Here is a 19002-nt window from a genome sequence, read left to right as displayed (position 1 = left end):
ACCAATTGGTGACCTTGAATTAGACTGCAAGTTCCTTCAATTCCACAGCAGCATAGGTCTTACTGCTGCTTAATGCTGGACTGACTTTACACAAAATTGGGGTGAAAAGAAACACTCATCTGTCTCTGCACACACAGGCTTTGCAGCTGAAGTCCCACACAGTATAAGCGCACTAAGCATCATTTCATTATTAGGGATTCTAAAGCACAGCAGCTTTTACATGATAGGTAAAAAGCATGAAGCAAGTTGTGGTGCTCTCAGTCTGCCAGGAGAGAGAACAAGGGGACAAGATTTATTCCGGTATTATTAGATTCTGCCACTGACAGCTAGCTAGGAGAGACAGCTGTAATATAGGCCTCTTTCATGAACATCACATGCAAAAATATCTGTATAGGGCAGTCTAACCAAACTAACGTACTAGGAAAAAAAATCCATCATCACTGTTTAGCTGCGGTTTTGCACACAGCTTGAGCTATCTGCCTTGTGTAGGTACTTAGGTACTTTGAACCTACCTGGCGACCTGCCTGAGGCTGAAACTCTTGAGCTTTATCTCCATTGCTCCAGCTTACTTGCAACAGCCTTCTGCATGGTTCCCCAATGACTCACCTGACTGGACAGACAAACTGACACCTACTAATTCAGCACATGCTCATTATATTAACTGCTTTGCTGTGCTCCCCTAGCCACCACTCACTTTCTACATGGCTTAAATCCAAATCTCTCCAGCATGCTGATTAACAAACTTCCAATTCTCGGGGCTTTCCAAGTTCCCTTGAACAAGAGGTTTCTGCTCCCTAGAAGCAGACAGCAATTACCTTCTGATCTTGTGATCTAGAAGATTTATTTCTTTCAAAATCCAGCTGTGGCTGTATCCATTGAGACAATTAACGCTTCAGCCGAATGTGTGTGTGTGTGGAGGGGGGGGATTAGCCAACCTTAAACGCAAAGCTGTAGCTATTTTTCAACAAGACTACAAGAACAGTGTGAAGGATAAATGCCCATCAGAGGAGATCTGCCTAAATCAAAGAGGTTCATTAAGGTCCTTTCATTTTGTTTAGGCTCTTTATAAGTATTTAGTCATTATGAACTTAGTGATGCTGGCTGCCAAATTACTCGCTGAAGATCGTGCTACGGAATTTCAGCCCAGTTGGCACATAACTAGGGCACATGCAAACAGCAATGGCAATTTGTGTGATATGGAAGTCTGTCTGCCAGAGAACTGCAAAAATAATCAGAGATCTGACGGGAAAATCTGTCCCAAAGAAAAGCAAGTGGGATGTAAGCGGAATAGGCAGTATGTTTATTTGGAAGCATTTGGAAGCTTACAGACAATAACTTTAATATAATTAGAGAGAAAATACCCTACCTAGATACAATAAAGCTGGCTGGTGATGGTAGGGAAGTATTACTTAGCTAGGCAAAATGGGAGGCTTTCTTAGGAGGGTTTGTGCCTAAGGGAGTTTGAGAGACCGTTACCTGCAGGATACCTCTGTGCCAATCTAGCCAGTTACTTTCCAGTGTAATGCAGATATACCCAATGTAATCACTAACCTATGGTCATAAAATGATGTTTCTTGACCTGTACTTTGGAGGGGATTTTTCCTTAAATTTTGGTTGGTGCTTGCATGAAAGAAAACAAAGAAGCTGTGAGGCTTCCAGATAGCTACACGGAGTCTCCCAGCTCTTACTGGTGACAGATTGGCACTGCAGATGTTGTTCTGAGAAACAACATTCCCTATAGATACCTCAATAAATAAGTGCTACACAGGTTCTTAGTTTAGGGTTGTAGTTTTGACCTTTTTGTTTTTGTTGTCAAAGCCTTCTACTCTTACCCGTATCAGTATTGCAAACTAATATCTGAACAAACTAAAAACTTATTACCAACTAACCACTACATTTTTCTTCCTCTTTAACCAGCAGGCCAGCCAAACACTGTCAAAGCAGTACAAGATCACGATGATACTGAATAACGCCTGAACCCTGTTTCAAATAACACTTTGGAGGTCATTACTGCTGAGGAATTAGTACAGTCCTAAACACACACCATAAAATCTTAAAATAATACCAGCACAAACTTGCAGGTATTAAGTATCTATCCATTACCCAGGCAATACAAGAAGTTACTCAGTATTTGCAGGAAGACTGGACTTCAACTGCAGGTTGCAAGGAAGCATCTTAACCTGCTAAAAGCTCTCTGTTTTACTTACTAAGGAGTAATGTAACGCACATTTGCTTGGAATAGGGACTTGAACTACCTTGAGAGTGCTCTGGCCATCTCTCCAAGCTGAACATAACTGGTCATCTGTACTTTTATCTCTGACTGAATACTTGTCTCAGAGTGTAAGATTGTTCTTCATGAATATCTCCATGCAGGAAGAGAGAGGACAGGCAAGCGTTTCTGCTCATGTTGACCTTCAGGCACTTCCATTTTCCTGATGTTTTTAACACTGGGATTTTCATCTTTCTGGAGGTGAGCGGGAGGAGGAGAAGGAAGAAGAGCTGGAATTCACTTTGACTTCTCTTTGCCTTCAGCTGTCATACATGTGTAGAGTGACTATCAGGAATAGAATATTTTGCATGCGCCTCCACTGAGACTTGAGCAATGATGTGACTTGAGGGGCAAAGGCACTGTCACGATGCATCACTACCCGGCAGGCATTAAAGTATCTCTATGCAGCCGCTCAGCCAGAAAAGCTACTCAGTTTGCTGAAGTCCTCTCAGTGAGTTGAGCCTGAGGCAATATTTTAGCAGGAAACTGCCTCTTTAAAAATTAAAAGGAGTTATTTTCGCATCGTTTGACTTGGTGTATTTCTAAATGCGTTCAATCATAGGTCACCAGTGTTGCCAGAACAAGAATGAATTTTCAACTGATTCTATTCAAATCAATTCCTTAAAAAATATAGATAGCTTAATTGCATAATTTCTTACACATATTTTCTTACACATATTTCTTACACAGGATAACCTGTGGTACACATATAAAAACATGGAATTGGAGGCAGACAGATGATATGCAACTTACACAGATTTTAACAAGCGTCCCAGCAGTGACCAACAAAACATGATTGCTTACTTTAATCAAAGACTTTTCCTGCTTGTAATGGCAAAAATTAGCATGAGGAGCTTCTGTTTATTTAGTTCTAATATATCAAATTCAATGTACCCTTCTGCAAGCCAGCTGCATAGAAGACCTAGAAGTGCAGTTACATTTAAGCCCAGGAGAAAACTGCCATCTCTTGCTTGTACTGTAGCGCTGACTGATGTTAAACCTAGTTGATTTGTTCCACTAGGTGATCACTGTGTTACACACACCCAGTGGGACCCACTGTGAGCAAGCAGACCTACGAGTGACATATCATAGGACGACTTGCCATTCCAACCCTTGCCATAGGAGAAGCTAATCGGGAGGAGGAAAGCGTTCCCAAAATCTTGTTGGCAGTGTCAAAGTTCACTTCTCATACCCACACCTCCTCCAAAATAAGTTTGCACTTTCTTCCAGTGTAAAGCAGAAAGCAGGCAAGTGGTTCTTGCCCCTTCATGTCACACCTTTCTGCATGACACCTATGGACACAATCTACTAACTGAAGCATGTTCAATCAGCACCGGTTCAGACTGTACCACTCTCCACTGTTTAATAAACATGCCTTTATCTTCTTCTGTTGGAGTCTTCCCATTTCCCATGATCCCCTAAGCAGTCCTTTTTAAAAATTTTTTTTTCTCACGTATAGGCATAAGGAACAGTCTCCCCAGAACCACATACAACCACATTAACTCTCCCATATCTCAACTAGAATCAGCTCCTCTGATGCACCCTAGAATCATGCTTGATTTGTTCCACCCTCTACAGGATGGCCCATGAGCCTCCTATAATCAGCTCTATGTTTTGTTTGAGAGGGTTGCTGATAGAAATACACATTATTGAAAGATTCAAGAAGGACATATCTATTCAGAGCAAAAAACGTAAGATAACATCTAATGGTTGTATTCTGCTGGGTGGCTGAAAAGCATTATGACTACTAGGAAGCCAGAGAGCTGTTAGTTGCAGTATTCTAAGATGGCATAAAACTTAACAGAAGTATACCTCGAGAAACAGAAAGGAAAGGAAAAGACCTTGCAAATGTTGTAGGGGAAAAAACAAAAAGGGCAGCATTTAAACACCTGAGACATGAGGGAATGTATGGCTTTCATTTTACCATAAATACAGATTAAAGATTTTTTTTTTCCCAAACTGGAAAACATTTTCAATGACAGCATCAGACTACCTTTAAGTTTCTCATCTATTTTAGTCCGATTTCTTTTAGAACCTGCTGAAATCTCTCAGAGCTCAAGACTGGCTTAAACACATATGAAAAAAAACCCTATGGCATGTATTCCTTGACAGCAATCTGGTCTCCTTACCTCATAGAGCGTAATGACGCCATTTGTCTCATTTGGAGGCTTCCACTGAACATAGATCTTCTCTTCAAAAGGTCCTCCCTGGATGGATTCCAAAGGAACGGGTCCAGGAACTACACAAATAAAAAACCTGTGTTAGAAGCTACCACCAGCTCCAGCTGCCACACACATCAGAAGACACCAAGAGGCCATCCGACTGCATGTTCAGAGCTGCAGGGAAAAAAAACCCTCCAAACCCCCAAGACACTACCATTGGCCTATTCTTAACCTTCAGTTCAAATAGGAAAACCCCAATGCAGCCACTACACCATAAATAAAATCATAATTCATGACAAAATGATGTAATCATCAATATGCCCTTATTCCAGCACAGCATAGCAGCAATAGATCTTTGAGTACCTGACACGGAATCAAAGACTACAGAAAGTGAATTCACAAGAGTTTATCTAGTCAATCAGCAGAAAGTGCTTCCCTCAGATAAACACACAAATTTTTGTTTCCCGATCCCATATAACATCACACAATAATTGCTTAATCTTATGCCAAGTTATGCACTGATCTTACTACTTCCAAACATCAATATTCCATTGCTATATTCATTTTTTCTGGTTTTCCCTTCTATTTAAACACTAAACTGCTAAAAATTGTACCTTTCAAACACAAACTTCAACAAATGAGTCCAATTTAACATAGCCTCACACACAGCTATTTACGCAAGGGCAAATAATAGCAATTAACATTCTGCAGATAAAGATTCAGTGATTTAAGTAGTATTATTTGCATTTTTCAAAGAAAAGTCCCAACACGCGAAGATGCCAGTCCTGCTTCCACAGGTTGTTATACTACCAAAAAACCTCAGAGTATGTCCAAACACCAAAACGCAGTAAGATGCAGAAGACAACTTAGCTAACTCCGGACAAATTAGATCTCCAGCAACATTCATTGACCCATTTAGCAAAGCTACGCCTAGTAGTACGCCTTGTACTGTTTTTCCAAAAGTCTGGTCAATCAGAGAATATAACCTAGGATGGTCTCTGCAATGGAACGGAGTGATGGTATTGCACACTATTTACTCCTAGCTTCAGTATGACCTTCTCATCGTTTAAATGTCTCTTTGTCTGGGTTTTGTCCTGAGCTAGATAGATTTCTTCACATTCGCTGTATCACATATATGCAGCCCGGGAACTTCCAACTACAAATCTGGCCGCTCATTAGGACAAGTTAAAGCACTGTCACCAAATAAACATACTCGTGTTGACTCCTTAATTCTCTCCCTGAGCATTTGGCTAAACTTCTGGAGGCCAAGGCAGAGGCCCCTTAGGTAGCACGTGGTAGCTAGGCCAAGCCATTCCATTAGCACCCTGAAATTACAGAAATGCCTACAGTAGCTACAGGAATGACGGCTGAAGTTACAGCGAATCTTGCTTTAATCCCTTCCCTGTCCTCAAAACCCTTCTGGAACAACCCAGAGATATTTCCAATAGAGCTTCGCTCCCTCCAGGAACTACTCAACAACTCTGTGGATTTAACAAACCCACCACTCTCTCTCCACCACAGAACACTGCTCCCACCCGCTTAGCAGAACAGTACATCCACAAGGAAGCGGGATGTGTCTTTCTAACAAAAAGACACCTGTGGAGGTCTGTTAAAATCTAGAGAAAAAATAGTTTCAATGAGTAATTCCAGCTCTTTTTCTGCCTTTATTTGCCAGTGCTTTCCATGCCTGTCATCTTAGCTCATGTCCTCCACCTGGAACCATTAGAGACAGGCTCTATATGTAACACCTTGAGGTGTTACACAAGGTGGCACTTGAGATGGGAATGATGCTCTTCTTCAACGGCCAAGTGTTCTCCCCTGATTTCTAAGACTGCAGCACTGGCTGTTTGCATTTTGCTCACAAGCCGACTTGTGCATTTACCAACTTCCTCTGAGAAATAGCGAACAGATAGGGTTTGAGTACAGAATTATCTCGCATTCTGGTTGCAACACCAATGGATAGCTGCATTCAGTAGGGAGTTTAATGTGTCCTTTTCACCCGCACAACAATAAAACTCCACCTACCTAAACAGCCAGATTGCACCTTGGCATAAAGATGCTGTTGGCCTGCACCCCTTTATCAATATGAAAGGTTCATTTCCTCAGTAGAGTAACAATGTAAGATTTATATTTCATTACGGCTACAAGGCCAGCTAAAAATCCGCCTACTCAAGCTAAATTTTAATGCTGCAAAAGATAACTAAACACATTCCCAAGCCGGTCTGATGAAAAACCCTGCTCATTTTTCTGAAAGATTTGCCATCTTCTCATGTCCTCTTTATGATATACTGGAACGCTAGAGCCACTTTCAGCTGAGCAAAACTTTGGGCAGCACCTCCTAACTGCTCCGGCAGCAAAAGAGCGCTTCTTTTTAACATGCTGCAGGCTAGGAGAGTCCTTGGTCTGAGCTAGCAAAGATGGGAAAATAATACTTTAGAGCTTTTCATCAGTACTTCCTGAAAACTGCCTTTTTGTCTCATGAACGGAAGAGTTAGCACCCAATGCATTAGCACCAAACGCTACGTCCAGAAGCCTGGCGTTAAAAAGAGATACATGCTGAAAAGCAAGATGTTACACAGCTTTTTGGGGTAGTAAAATGAAGCAAAAAAAAAAATAAAATCACCAAATGCCAAAATTATATTTGTCTGTATGAGAAAGGACACTGCCCTAAGGGCCCTTGGGAGTTTAGATCATGACTCCTACAGAATTAAACCCACTGCTATCCTGTAACTACGCTGCCCGGCATCTCTCCTTCTGCCGCGCTTCAGGGAGCCCTGCCCTTGTGAGAGCACTGCTGCAAAATGGAAATTATTTACACCTACAAATTTTACTCACATAACCCACATCCCGTCTAGTGAAGCCATTTAAAAATCCGGTGGGAGGAGAGGTCACGCTGTTATTTGCGGCTCGAAGCGTGCCAGTCTTCCCGCAAAAAACAAGCAAGCCAACACCACTTACCGTCCTCCTCAGTCTGCACAACCAACTCCTCGCTCTCCATTTTGCCCTCGGGGTTAGAGAGGGCTAACCTCAGCCTGATGGTCATGAAGGGCCGAAGGCCTCGCAAGGTGTAGTGGGAAGAGGTTTGAATGAGCTCCTCAGCTTCAAATTTTTGCTGGTTAAACACATACTGGTACTGGACCGTGAGATTGTAGCTGTGGCAGCGGGTCACCGCATAACCAAAGGGCTCCCACTGCAAGGTCAGCTGCCGGGAGCGGATGTCGACTACCTCCACGTTCTGCGGTCCGTGGACTGGATCTGTGAAACAAGCAGATGAAAAAAAAACACTTTATAAGAAGTCAGCTGTCCATTAACATGCCTCCTTCCATACGACCTGAGTGTCTGAGTACCTCACAGTCCCAAAGGTCCCATCGATGGAAAGGAACCCAGTGCTGCTATTCACCTTTTAGAGAGAGGAACAAGGACACAAGGAAATTCATGTCACGTGCACAAACGTTATCCTGAATTTTCACTGAAAGGCCCCAACCGCAGGGCCCTGAACAGAGGCCACGCTCCTGGTTCCTGCACGAGGTCCAAGAATCCAATGGTGGAAGCAGGATTCCCATCCTGAAGGTAGTGTGAAAGTCCCATTTTCTTATTTAACATCAACAATAATAATTTTGATGGCCTACTTGAAGCGCCTAATACCTTGCTGAGCCCAGCCCTAAGTGATGCAATTATACAGGAAATCACTGACAGAGTTTTGTAACTCCTAGAGCCTTCTGCCAACCTTAAAATCATTCTTTCTGCTCAGAGGTCAAAGAAGATGGATCACATCACTCCTTGAGCAAGTTTTATGAGTCATCTCAGTCACGTGCCAATAAAGCTTTTACGTCACATCACATCAATGTCTTGGCCTCACAAAGTTTTATCACTCTTTCTTCATTCTACATGATCTGACTGAGGTAAAGTTTGAATATTCATGTGTAGGAATCATTTTCACCTGCTGTTCCTTAGTTTATTTTTAACAGCCTAACTCAAATGCTCTCACTACAGACTCTGTCTTTTACATAAAACATAAATGTACACCCTGCCAGACACGCTGATATAAAGAACAGGGGAGCAAAACCAGTAAGTCTTTGAGATATGTCACAGTCACATTGTAGTAATACCACATATGCCAGAGTTTATATGACATTTCTTCAACTTGTGTAGCTTGCTTTTTGTTCAATATATTATACCTATGCAATATGATTAGAAAACATGTAATTTCACAGAGATTTTCTTGATTTAAAGCACAATTTGAAGTACTTCACTGTTTTCCTATATTTTCTCACATTTTCAAGAAAGAACAGAACATTTTAATGGAAACAAAAGGAAAAAAGAAAAAAAGAAAAAGAAAGAAAGAACTCAAAGAGTCCCAAATACTAGCTATACATTTTTGGAAGATAATTAATGCAGAAAAAAGCCTTCTAGTAATTCTTGAAAGAATAATAGTGACTTTAACTAATGCATCAGCAGAAAACACAATATAATAACCAGTATATTCCATATTACTTCTAAAAAACTCTTTTAACAGTGGGCAATGGGAAAATAGCTACGAGATGAACACCACTTCAAATATTTGTATTACTACACACGCTGGTGAACACACTTTCAAACGGGATATCAAAGCTTGTGACTCATCTAGGATTCCACGTAAGCCATGCCACCCAGCAAACACCTCTTCAACGAGATTCCTTAGGGCTGTGTGTATCAAAACCCCATAGATTACAGAATACATGGATATATATATATTGCTTAGCATAAGTGATAATCATCCACTTCCTGTAAAACCACCCGAAGAACAGTTCTGCAGATGACTCGTGGGTAACTAAGGTGAACAAAAGAACAGTTCTGTGAAAACTTTCGGCCTCTGAAACCGCAAAGGTAAGCACAAGCCTCCTTCCAGGACACATCGGAGAGAGAGAATACAAAAAAAAAAAAAAAAGAAGAAAAGAGAAGAAGAAAAGCAGAAAAAAAGAGATGCAGAAGGAGGCTTGTCCTTCAGGACACTCTCTGCTACGCCAAGTAATCAGCTACAGACCCCAATGGGAAAGTGGCTGAGAGACAGCATAAACGTCCATGCTAAGGCAACTCTGCAGCTGAAGATGGCAATTAATCCCCATGTTAACATTATGGTGGGTTTTTTTAAAATTACCGTTATTTTCCTTAAGTCGGTGACGTGATGGAAGAATAGGTAATTAGAGGGTGTTTGGTTTATTGATGTCAGATGTGCTGAGTCCATTAGTGGGCAGGAAACGATTCTGACTGAGCATCAACCTCAACAAGACGTCTGTCCAAAACCCAGACAGAAAAGTCTAGGCAAGATTACTCGCACTTTTTAGTTTTCTGTCTCATCTGTTGCCTTTTCCTTTCTTACCCACAAGAAGTCTCAGAAGCTGGCTTGTGTCGTATCTCTAAAACAGTTTCTAATTATAGCTCAAAATTGTACTGTAAATGCTCCAAGATACCACCTGAAGCCTTTGTTTGGTTTTTCAACCGTTGAGCCTTCTGATTTGAATAGCCTGCCTATTAACTGCAGATGGGTTTGAGTCACAAAGTGAGACCCTGCTAGGCTACAAGTCTGTATCACCGAACACACAACATTCTCCAAGAACTATCTGTTCTTGGGCTGGCAGTCTTAAAATTTGAGATTTTTCAGTCCCGAAAAAAAGTGACTGTGATGCTGTAGCTCACAGTGAAAGCAGCAATGGGAAGCAGGTTTCATAGTCTGAAGAGTCTCCAGGAGCAGGTGCAGACAGGGGGAAGAACTTGATTTGCCATCAAATGGCCTTCTAGTTTCTTGAGCAAAAGGGGAATAAATAAATACATAAATAAAAACTATTTAAACTTCAGCATCAGAAAAGAAGAAACCAGACTGGAACTAAATCAACAAATTGAAGCAGGACCTGGGGAGTTTTACAAGTCCCTCTTGCTCCCTTCTCACAGCTGCAATCTCCTTTTGCTGAAAACTGAGACCATATAATTTTGAACGCATTTTCCTCTCTGATTTCCTCTGCAGTATGAGCCATTTTTGCTTGTTGTCAAAGATGAGATTTTGTACTGTTGTTTTCAAAGGAGAGTGGTCCTACCATCTTGTCCATTTAACTCCCTTTGCATTTTAGCTTTCTAAATATATACACTTCTGTTTCAATCTTACTCTCAGAAGGTGTTAATACCTACCCCCAGGACTCTACTGTATCACACTGCTTATTTTTCATGATGTAATAATGACTTATTTCCCCCAAACAAACAAGAAAAATAAAAATGTTTATAATTGAACTACAACCATCTACTAACAGTGAATATTTGCAAACTGGACAAACTGCTCCATTTCCATACTCTTGGAATTATAGCTTCCAAATGAAGCAATGAAAATCCTGCAAATTATTACACTTCACTGGGTAAGAAAACCTGCTAATGTACACCTCAACTTCAGCTGTACAAAAAAAATCGTGCCAAAGCAAGCCAGAAACGGACTGACTCAATTTTAATGCTTAGGGATCATGTAAAGGAAATTCTTAACAGGCAGCAGCAATGAAATAGCCACCAGTGACCTACTGCAATTAGTCTTGAACACATGCAAACAAAATCACAGTCTCTGGGATTTCACTGTGCAAACTCAGTATTTTTATTTCAGCCTGGCTGAACTCTTAGATACATTTTTAAAGTTGCTGTCATAATCAAGGATTGAATAATACCAGATCTCCCATCAGCTCTTCAATATCCATCATTGCTTTGGCAGGCTGCTGCAAATCCTTAGCAAGGCAAGAACCTGTCTGAAGTAGCTGTGATGGACAGGTGGCCAGAGTGGAAACCCACAGGGCTTCAGCTATGATCTCAGTCTTTAGGTCAGTGTAAGCAGACGCCTTTGACTCAGTGACCTGCAATAATGTTCAGGGGTTGGTATCTCCAGCTATCACCATTCTACTCAAAGTCCACTTTGCGGCTGATTTTGTTCTTTCCTTTTTGAGTGTTACAGATCTCATTTGGTTCACTGCAGTCTTCTGGCTCAAGGTGAGACACAGAAAGGCAAAGATTGATTTAAACGGTTAGCAACAGTTGTCTCTGCTTTATACCTCTCCATCCTGGGAAGAATAGAGGGGAAAGCAAGTAATGACAAAGCACTGGGGTTTGAATACGAAGCCGAAGTTGAGCAGAGAAGTTAAACACAGACAATCATCCGCTGCCCTTCAGGTTAACTACCTGCTGCAGGAGCCTAATTGCAAGAAATTGGTACTGTCAGTGAAGACAGGGCACTGAGCAGAAGACGTCCGTACTGCTCGGAGGCCCCGTTGCCCACGTCTCCTGACCCGACGGAGAACACGAGGCAGAGTTTATTAACGGTGCAAGTGTCCAGTGATTACATCCTGTCTCTCAGCAGTAGGTTACAGAGATGGAGAATGCTCAAAGGGAAGAAAAATGAGCATGATGGGTGCAGCAGCTTTCCACGAGTCCTAAGCTGATGCTTTCTGATAAAGAATGAAAATGTGTGCAAGTCTGATTCCTGCCTTCTCCTCAACACACACCCACAAACACACTCACACCCATACCCGAGCTTATAGGCCAAAGCTGGCCAACTAGTATCTGGGCACCCAGCAAGGTCCATGGCCCTTTTCCCTAGGCATACTGTAACAAATAATAGCACATGCTTAGCAAGAAATATCTTCTCATTTTCTCCAGCTGGAAAAGAAAGTGGACATGTTTTTCCATTATTTTTCAGGCTATTACAGCTGTGCAGCCCATTTCACGACAGGTCTCTATTAAAGCTCCAGAAATGAATCTTCCTGCTAGCAGAAGCTGATGCTGCAGATCTCGGGCACATGCACGGAGTGCTCTTGCACACCTCTGTGTCCTCCTTTGAGTAACTCTTTTCTACCTGAAAGAGTATCAGAGTCTCCAGAGGTAAATGTTGATGCAGTCCGCTCCTCAGAAGGAGCCTCATCTCTTCATGAATCTTTCCCAGATGGTAACTTCAACCTTTTCAGACACACACTAAGAATAATGCCACTCCGTACGTTACTGCTGCCTGAGCAAGTTAGAATATATCCGTCCCGCTCACTCTTAATGGTAAAGCCAATACAGAGAGTTGCTAAAAATTCTCTTGTTACAGAGACAATTTCAGTGTGGCAGAGAGAGTTCTGCAATCAGTAACTACTAAAGAAATGGAAAATTAACTACTTAAAAATTAGTCCCTTTATTTTTCATCTTGTCACGAAGACTAAGCGGCGCAGTTTAATGCTAGTGCTTGCACTTTCTGGAATTTACTTGCAAAGCGGACAAAATCCGCAGTTCAGAGTAATTAGTTTCTAGTAGGGTGTCTAATGATACGTGCAGTTTCACCTTCTTGATATATGTTCCTGCTGGAGAAGTCCTACAGAATACAAGTGTTAGGACACCAACAGGCTTCCAGGGCCATGTAAGAGTTCAAGGAGCGTCGGGCTGTTTGCTTTATCATTCTGAAGGCAGATAGGGACGGAGCAGTCCGAACATAAATTTGAAAACTCTTGAACCATTTTGAAGGCAAGGAGATGCCTGCCCACATTGCCAGGTGACAGTAAGACCAAAGAATGTGCTCTCCTAGCTACCAGCTGGGTACAAACTCTCTGCAGAGCCCAGAAATATTTAAATTCATTTCCTTTTACAAAATACTGATTTGGCAGCATCACAGAACGGCACTTGCCAGACTTGACAACTTCACAGAATATTCCACTCCCACAATAAACCGAGACCGTGGCTGATTTTCATGTGGCAACACCGAAGTCCTTACTGAAGGCGAATCAGCAGTGAGAGCCTGCTTCCTCTGTAGATTCCTGCATGTTTTACAAAGACTCTGCTCACGTGCCACAGATGGAAAACCAAAAGGCAAAATAATCTGCCCAACTATGATTTGACTCCAGGGATCAAATGGAGCTGAAGCCTCCTCCATGTCACCTTCCCTCTCTGCTTCCTCCTCTTCTCTTCAAAATTGTTTAGGATGAACCAAACCTAAGGAAGAAAACTTACTACCGTAAAATCCATAGCAAGGCAAACAAGGCCAAAGCATCGCAGTGGTCCGCCTTAACTACAACTCAGGGCAAGACAGCTCTTCAAAGAAACACCGCCACGCAGGCTTTTCCTAGGAACTCCCTCCTCACCGGTGTGGACGTTGCAGAGCGACAGCTGGCCCAGGAGTGCAGCCCGTCTTCTACTGAGAGGGTTTCTTGGTTGAGCACTACAACTCCTACAGATGCCGTCCATCCTGTTGCAACGCCTTCCTAGCATGAACGTGGCATAAATGCCTTTTGTAGACAGGACAGACAAAAAGTGATTAAACAGAGTGCACCAGTCTTCCAATACTGGAAAAGTCTCTTGGCTTTGCCCCTTTCTGCATAAAGAACATTTCCCTAACATGTGCATCTAAATTATGTTTTTTTAATCAGTTTGGGCATCACTAGGCTAAAAGCAGAGGGCAGAGCGCGCTGCAGGCAGGTAATTATATAGAGAAGCATGTGCTGAGAAAAGACTTGCTCAGAGAAAAGCAGAAGAGAAGGGAAAAACGGGCCTAACACAATAAAAATCACTGCAGAACAAATAGCCGGTTTGTTGAGATACCTACAATCAACTGAAGCCCAGCTCGTACACAAAGAAACCAGTGTCATTACAGCTGATGAACTAAAATAGGCCATTTTGTGGCATTCTCTGAGAAATGAAGAGCCAGCCCCTGGCACACAGCTGAACCTATTATAAAAGAAAGATGAAGCAAGTTAGGTAATGGAGTAGAGGTGCTTAGATAAGCCAAGGACTGAGCTCTCCAAATGCTTCATGTAAACCTCCCACTTCAGCGCTCACAGCGTATTTTCTCTAGTTTTTGATTGATCTACTTTGTTTCCACTGCAAATATAACTTGATTCTGCACTGGAAAAGAAAAGAAAAAAGAAAAAAGAAAAAAAAAAAAAAAGGAAAACACCTGAGGCATTACAAAACCACTGAACGTGCTCTGCTCTCTTACTCAAACCTTGTTAAACAACGCAACTCAAATTGCCTTCAACTGGGTCCATATCTATCCAACATTTAGGAACCTCAGCAAATATTTCCATTCATTATAAAGCTGCCACGTTACAAAATTCCCCACGACATGCCCATTCGTTCCCAGTTCCCAGGCTGGCACGTGCCACCATCGTGCCAAAAGCCGAGCCTGGGGGAGCGATGGGGACGCAACCCAGCAGCGCAGGCTGCCATACCCCGGCCGCCAAATCTCCACGGGTAAACAACTACAAGGTAATGAAGCACTGCTTTGGCAAAAAGGTTTGCTTACTAGCATCTGTTTAGATCTTTTTTTTCACCCATCATATTATTAAATGGTAAAAACAAAATCTTTCTTCCTCTTACACCTAAAACTATTGGTTCCATAACAAACTTAAAAATAATAATTTAAGACAACAATAAAGGGTAATTACTGGTTTTATTAAAAACATCTATCATGGATTCGTGTAACGGCAGTATTCCAGGGCTGAGAATAAAACGTACTTCACTGAGCTTTTGGATGATTAAATACAAAAGCATAATTAAATATGCTAACAAGAAAGTGGGACTATAAAGCAGGTAGATGTCTTGGGTTTTGGCAAACAAAAAGCAATTTTTTAAAACAAATTTGTTAATTTTATTATGTATAAATAAACTATTTAACTATTTATTTCATTATTATGCATGTGCATTTATTTTTATTACCCTTTCCTGTGCATGTTAACTGCTGTTTTCTTCAAGTAGAATAAGTGGAAATGATTAGAAGTATATATAAACCAGTTTCTGTCAAAAAAAGAATGATTTCCATAAAAATAAATAAGGTAATCAAAACAGTAGCTATGCAAATGTTTAACTGAAGCTGCCTCTACACAATCATGGGTCTGTTGAATTATTCTGAACATCACTAGAGAGAAAACCACTGCTCTTTTGAGATAGGCTTTCTCTCATTTATAACTCCAGTGTCTCTTTATGTCTGTGCAATCTGCAAACAAAACAACAACAACAACAAAACTTTAGGTTATTTCAGAAATCCGTCTTGCAAAAAAACAAATTACAAAACGTGAAAGATGGTTTCCAGTCTACCAGTAGATCTATTAGAAGGAGCTGTTCAGCTGATGAAACACTGGCTTTCTGGGGGCTACCAAAATGCTTTAATTGCCCCAGCCACCTGAGACTTGCCCGTTTTTCTCAGGATTCAGAAGAAGCAGCAGTTCCCTTTTGCACCAGGCACCACTGGTCCTACATGAGAAATCTGAATGCACTGAGGACTAGCTGTTTCCCTGTATTTGGTAACATCAAAGGGGATTTTCTCTTTACGTCATGCCATATTGGCTAAAGGGAGATAAGAGGAAAAGAAAACGAGGAAAAGAAAAAAAGAAAACGAGGAAAAGAAAAAAAGAAAACGAGGAAAAGAAAAAAAGAAAACAAGGAAAAGAAAAAAAGAAAACGAGGAAAAGAAAAAAAGAAAACGAGGAAAAGAAAAAAAGAAAACGAGGAAAAGAAAAAAAGAAAACGAAAAAAAGAAAAGAAAACAGATTTGAAAGATTCTCCATTGCTAGGAATGCTAAGATTGGATAACGACTTGGGGAAAAGCAGAGTATGTCACACGCAAATAAGGTTAGGCAAACGAGGAAAAAGCCCCTGGGAGTAAACTACATGGGAACGAGGCCATGGGACCAACGGGAGAAAATGGGCAGCTGGAAATCCAGCTAACGGAGAAGAGCACAGAGACTCCAAACCTTTGCCAGCTCAGCTCTTTTCCCCAGCTTTTCCCTTACCTGGGTGGAAGCTTTCAACTCCCTGCGAGCGAGTACTGGTTACAAAGTATTTCAGGAACTTATTTTTAGAAAGGCTATAAAAGCAATTTGCGATCAGCTGTTTAATTCTGATTTCATGCTCATGTCTGCCTTCCCCGAGAGTGTTGAAGTCAGCAGTGCAATGCCATTAATGCCATGGATGGCTAAATGTTATGCAAATGTATGTATTTGAACAAACGTTCATCTCAAAATGCCATACACACTCTTTGGGATAGAAGACAGATAAAAGTTTGCTCTGGACAGGATCGATGCACTGTGTTTAGTCCTACAATTGCCCTTTCCCTAGGGTATGATTGTACCTTTAACTCAAACACGAAGAAAGCAGTGGGACTTTCCCCTTAGCTTGCCTGGTCCTAGATTTTCTCCGTTCAAAGAGCTCCCTGTCCCTGAGCGGGGAGCCATTGCGATTTTCTCGTTTGCCACCTCGGCTAACGAGCCAGCCTTGCTGCAGTGCCTCAGATAACGAGCAGGGCAGATGCCAAACCTCTCCTGGCGCCATCCCGTAGGTGCCGTTACCCTACGCCGAGCCACAGACCGCACGGATGTCCCGCTTGCTGCCAGAGCGGCTCGAAGCCCATAAACCGGCTGTGTCCCATCACTCGTGGCACCAGGCAGCACCAGCAAGATGCATCTTCTCCGGTGTGTGGACACCACCAGTGTCACAGGTCTGCCAAAGCCACCGGACAGGGATTTGCAAACAAGATTCTTCCAAATTTTGCTTTTAAGACTTTCTCCACCAACGTGTCACCTGCATCTCCAAGGCCCCATGGCTCTTGCATGGCCCAGGAACTTTCCCTACCCCCCTACCCTTTCTCAGCGACAGGGAGAGGACCAGTCAGTCCAGTCAGTCTCTAAAGGAAAAGAAAAGCAAAAAAATAAATAAATAAATAAATAAAATAAAAATAAAAAAGAGAGAGAGAGAGAGAGAAACCCAAACCAATAAACCAATAGACCTGTCATGAAAGATCAAGGCGTGCTGGGTTGATCCAAGAGGAAAGAGCCAGGAGCACAAGGGCAGCACCAATGCTTCTTCAAGCAGTGACCATCTGTATCTGAAAAGCGTGCCGCTACGGAAATAGCCTCAGTGAATTGCACCGCAGACATTGTGTACAAGAAAACAGAGATAAACCAGCTCTTCAGCAATGCTCTCGAGCCTATCAGGAGAACATAGCTCCTACCACAGCCAGCACTCTTTGTGTAACCTGAACGCACAGGCCGCAGAGTCAGGATTACGGCAGCCTTGTTAATACTCCCAACACACACTTTTTAAAGTCTCATTTAATTCCAAGTCTTTCTTGTAGCCCAAGTGTATCTTTTTAAACATAGCAGCCTTCTTTTTTTAAATGCAACTGGATTAATTGCCTGTTCAGAAAATGACTCAATTCTAAATGATCCTAAATTGCTCCTAATACCCGTAATCTTTCTCCTGTCACATGGCCCCACTGTACTACTATAGGTTTCTATTATCAGACCAGCTCAGGGTTTGCTCACTGCGTAATGTTCGGCAAAGCAAGAGGCATGAATCTGCAGTAGCCTGGCCACGCTCATCAGGTACGGCTCCCACCGGCACGCTAACGGCTCAGCGAACTCTCTACTAGGCTCAACGCAGAGCCCATTTCATGCAGGAAAGTCTCTCGCGGGAGAGATTTTCACCTGTTCCATAAACTTCGAGGGACTTTTGGTTTGTGGTTTAAAAAACAAAACAGGAAATAGCATGGCTTACCGAAGAATATCCAATTATTTTCTCTTGCCCAATACCGATAACCAGAAAGCTGCATCTTCCCATTCCTCAACCCCAGTTTGCCGTGCAGGCCTGGACACATCCGTCAGAGCACCACTCAGCCCATCTGCACAGGGAACTACGGGATTAGCAGCCAGCTACAGTTTTGTGTATTAACACACTTGAATTCATAGTCCATAAAGGGGCAGCAAAGGGGCAGCTTTGCACGTGCGCACACATGCACGCACACGTGCACTCACACACGCACATGCCCTCCACCCACCAATTCGACGTAGAGGAATGGTAACCAGACTATAGCTTGCCCAGGGCACGAAACTAGAGTCTGCCAGGAGGAAACCTTCTGCAGTCCTCAGGAGAGAAAAAGATGAAGGATTCATGGAAGACTATCAGCAACGCAAAGCATTTGGTGCTCAGCAGTTACGCTTTCACAGAGTCCTATACGGAAACACTTATTTATCTTGGAACTAAAGAACCTGAATCCTGGATTGAACAAGGACAGGAAGGTCACTCCTAATTGACCTAAAGATCCAGACGTGGCAGTGGAATATGACAGGAATAGAAAAGGCTGTGAGCCTGCCTGTGGATCACAGCTGGGGCAAAGTGGGAGTGCAAGGAGCCGTACTGGGTGCTGGGAGCACAGTGCCTTCATGTCTGGGTTTGGAAACATGGAAGGTGAATCAATGTTTACAGCATTACATAAAATTACAGTGCTAATGAGCGAGTTAGTTATGCCCTAAAAGTTAGGGTAAGGCTCATTTGTCCACATCAAGATCTTTGTACCTTAGAAGCTTTTCTGGGCAAATAAAGGCTCTTGCACTGGCCATTTCTTGCTGCGTGTGTGTATTTTTATATATGTATATATATGTGTATATATATATAAACGAAGTGGAAAGAAAAGCAATGTGTTTTGTTTTTGGCAACTATGGCTTGATTCTTTGCTGCCACGGCTTTAACAACAAGGCTAGAAGGAAGTAGATGAGCATTCATGTGCCAAAAAAAAAAAAAAAAAAAAAAAGCCTATGTTTTTAA

General features: G+C 42.2%; 1 protein-coding gene across 1 annotated transcript in view; it reads right to left on the bottom strand.

Annotated features, from left to right (window-relative positions):
* Window positions 1-19002, bottom strand: part of PTPRT (protein tyrosine phosphatase receptor type T) — a 329075-nt gene that overhangs the window by 141038 nt on the left and 169035 nt on the right. The window contains 2 exon segments of the mRNA XM_062589625.1: window positions 4399-4508; window positions 7390-7686. Coding sequence (XP_062445609.1) covers window positions 4399-4508; window positions 7390-7686 — 407 coding nt within the window.

The sequence above is a fragment of the Rhea pennata genome, chromosome 16 (genome assembly GCF_028389875.1).
Source record: "Rhea pennata isolate bPtePen1 chromosome 16, bPtePen1.pri, whole genome shotgun sequence".
Taxonomy (NCBI): domain Eukaryota; kingdom Metazoa; phylum Chordata; class Aves; order Rheiformes; family Rheidae; genus Rhea; species Rhea pennata.
This window is presented reverse-complemented; position numbering and strand designations above follow the sequence as displayed.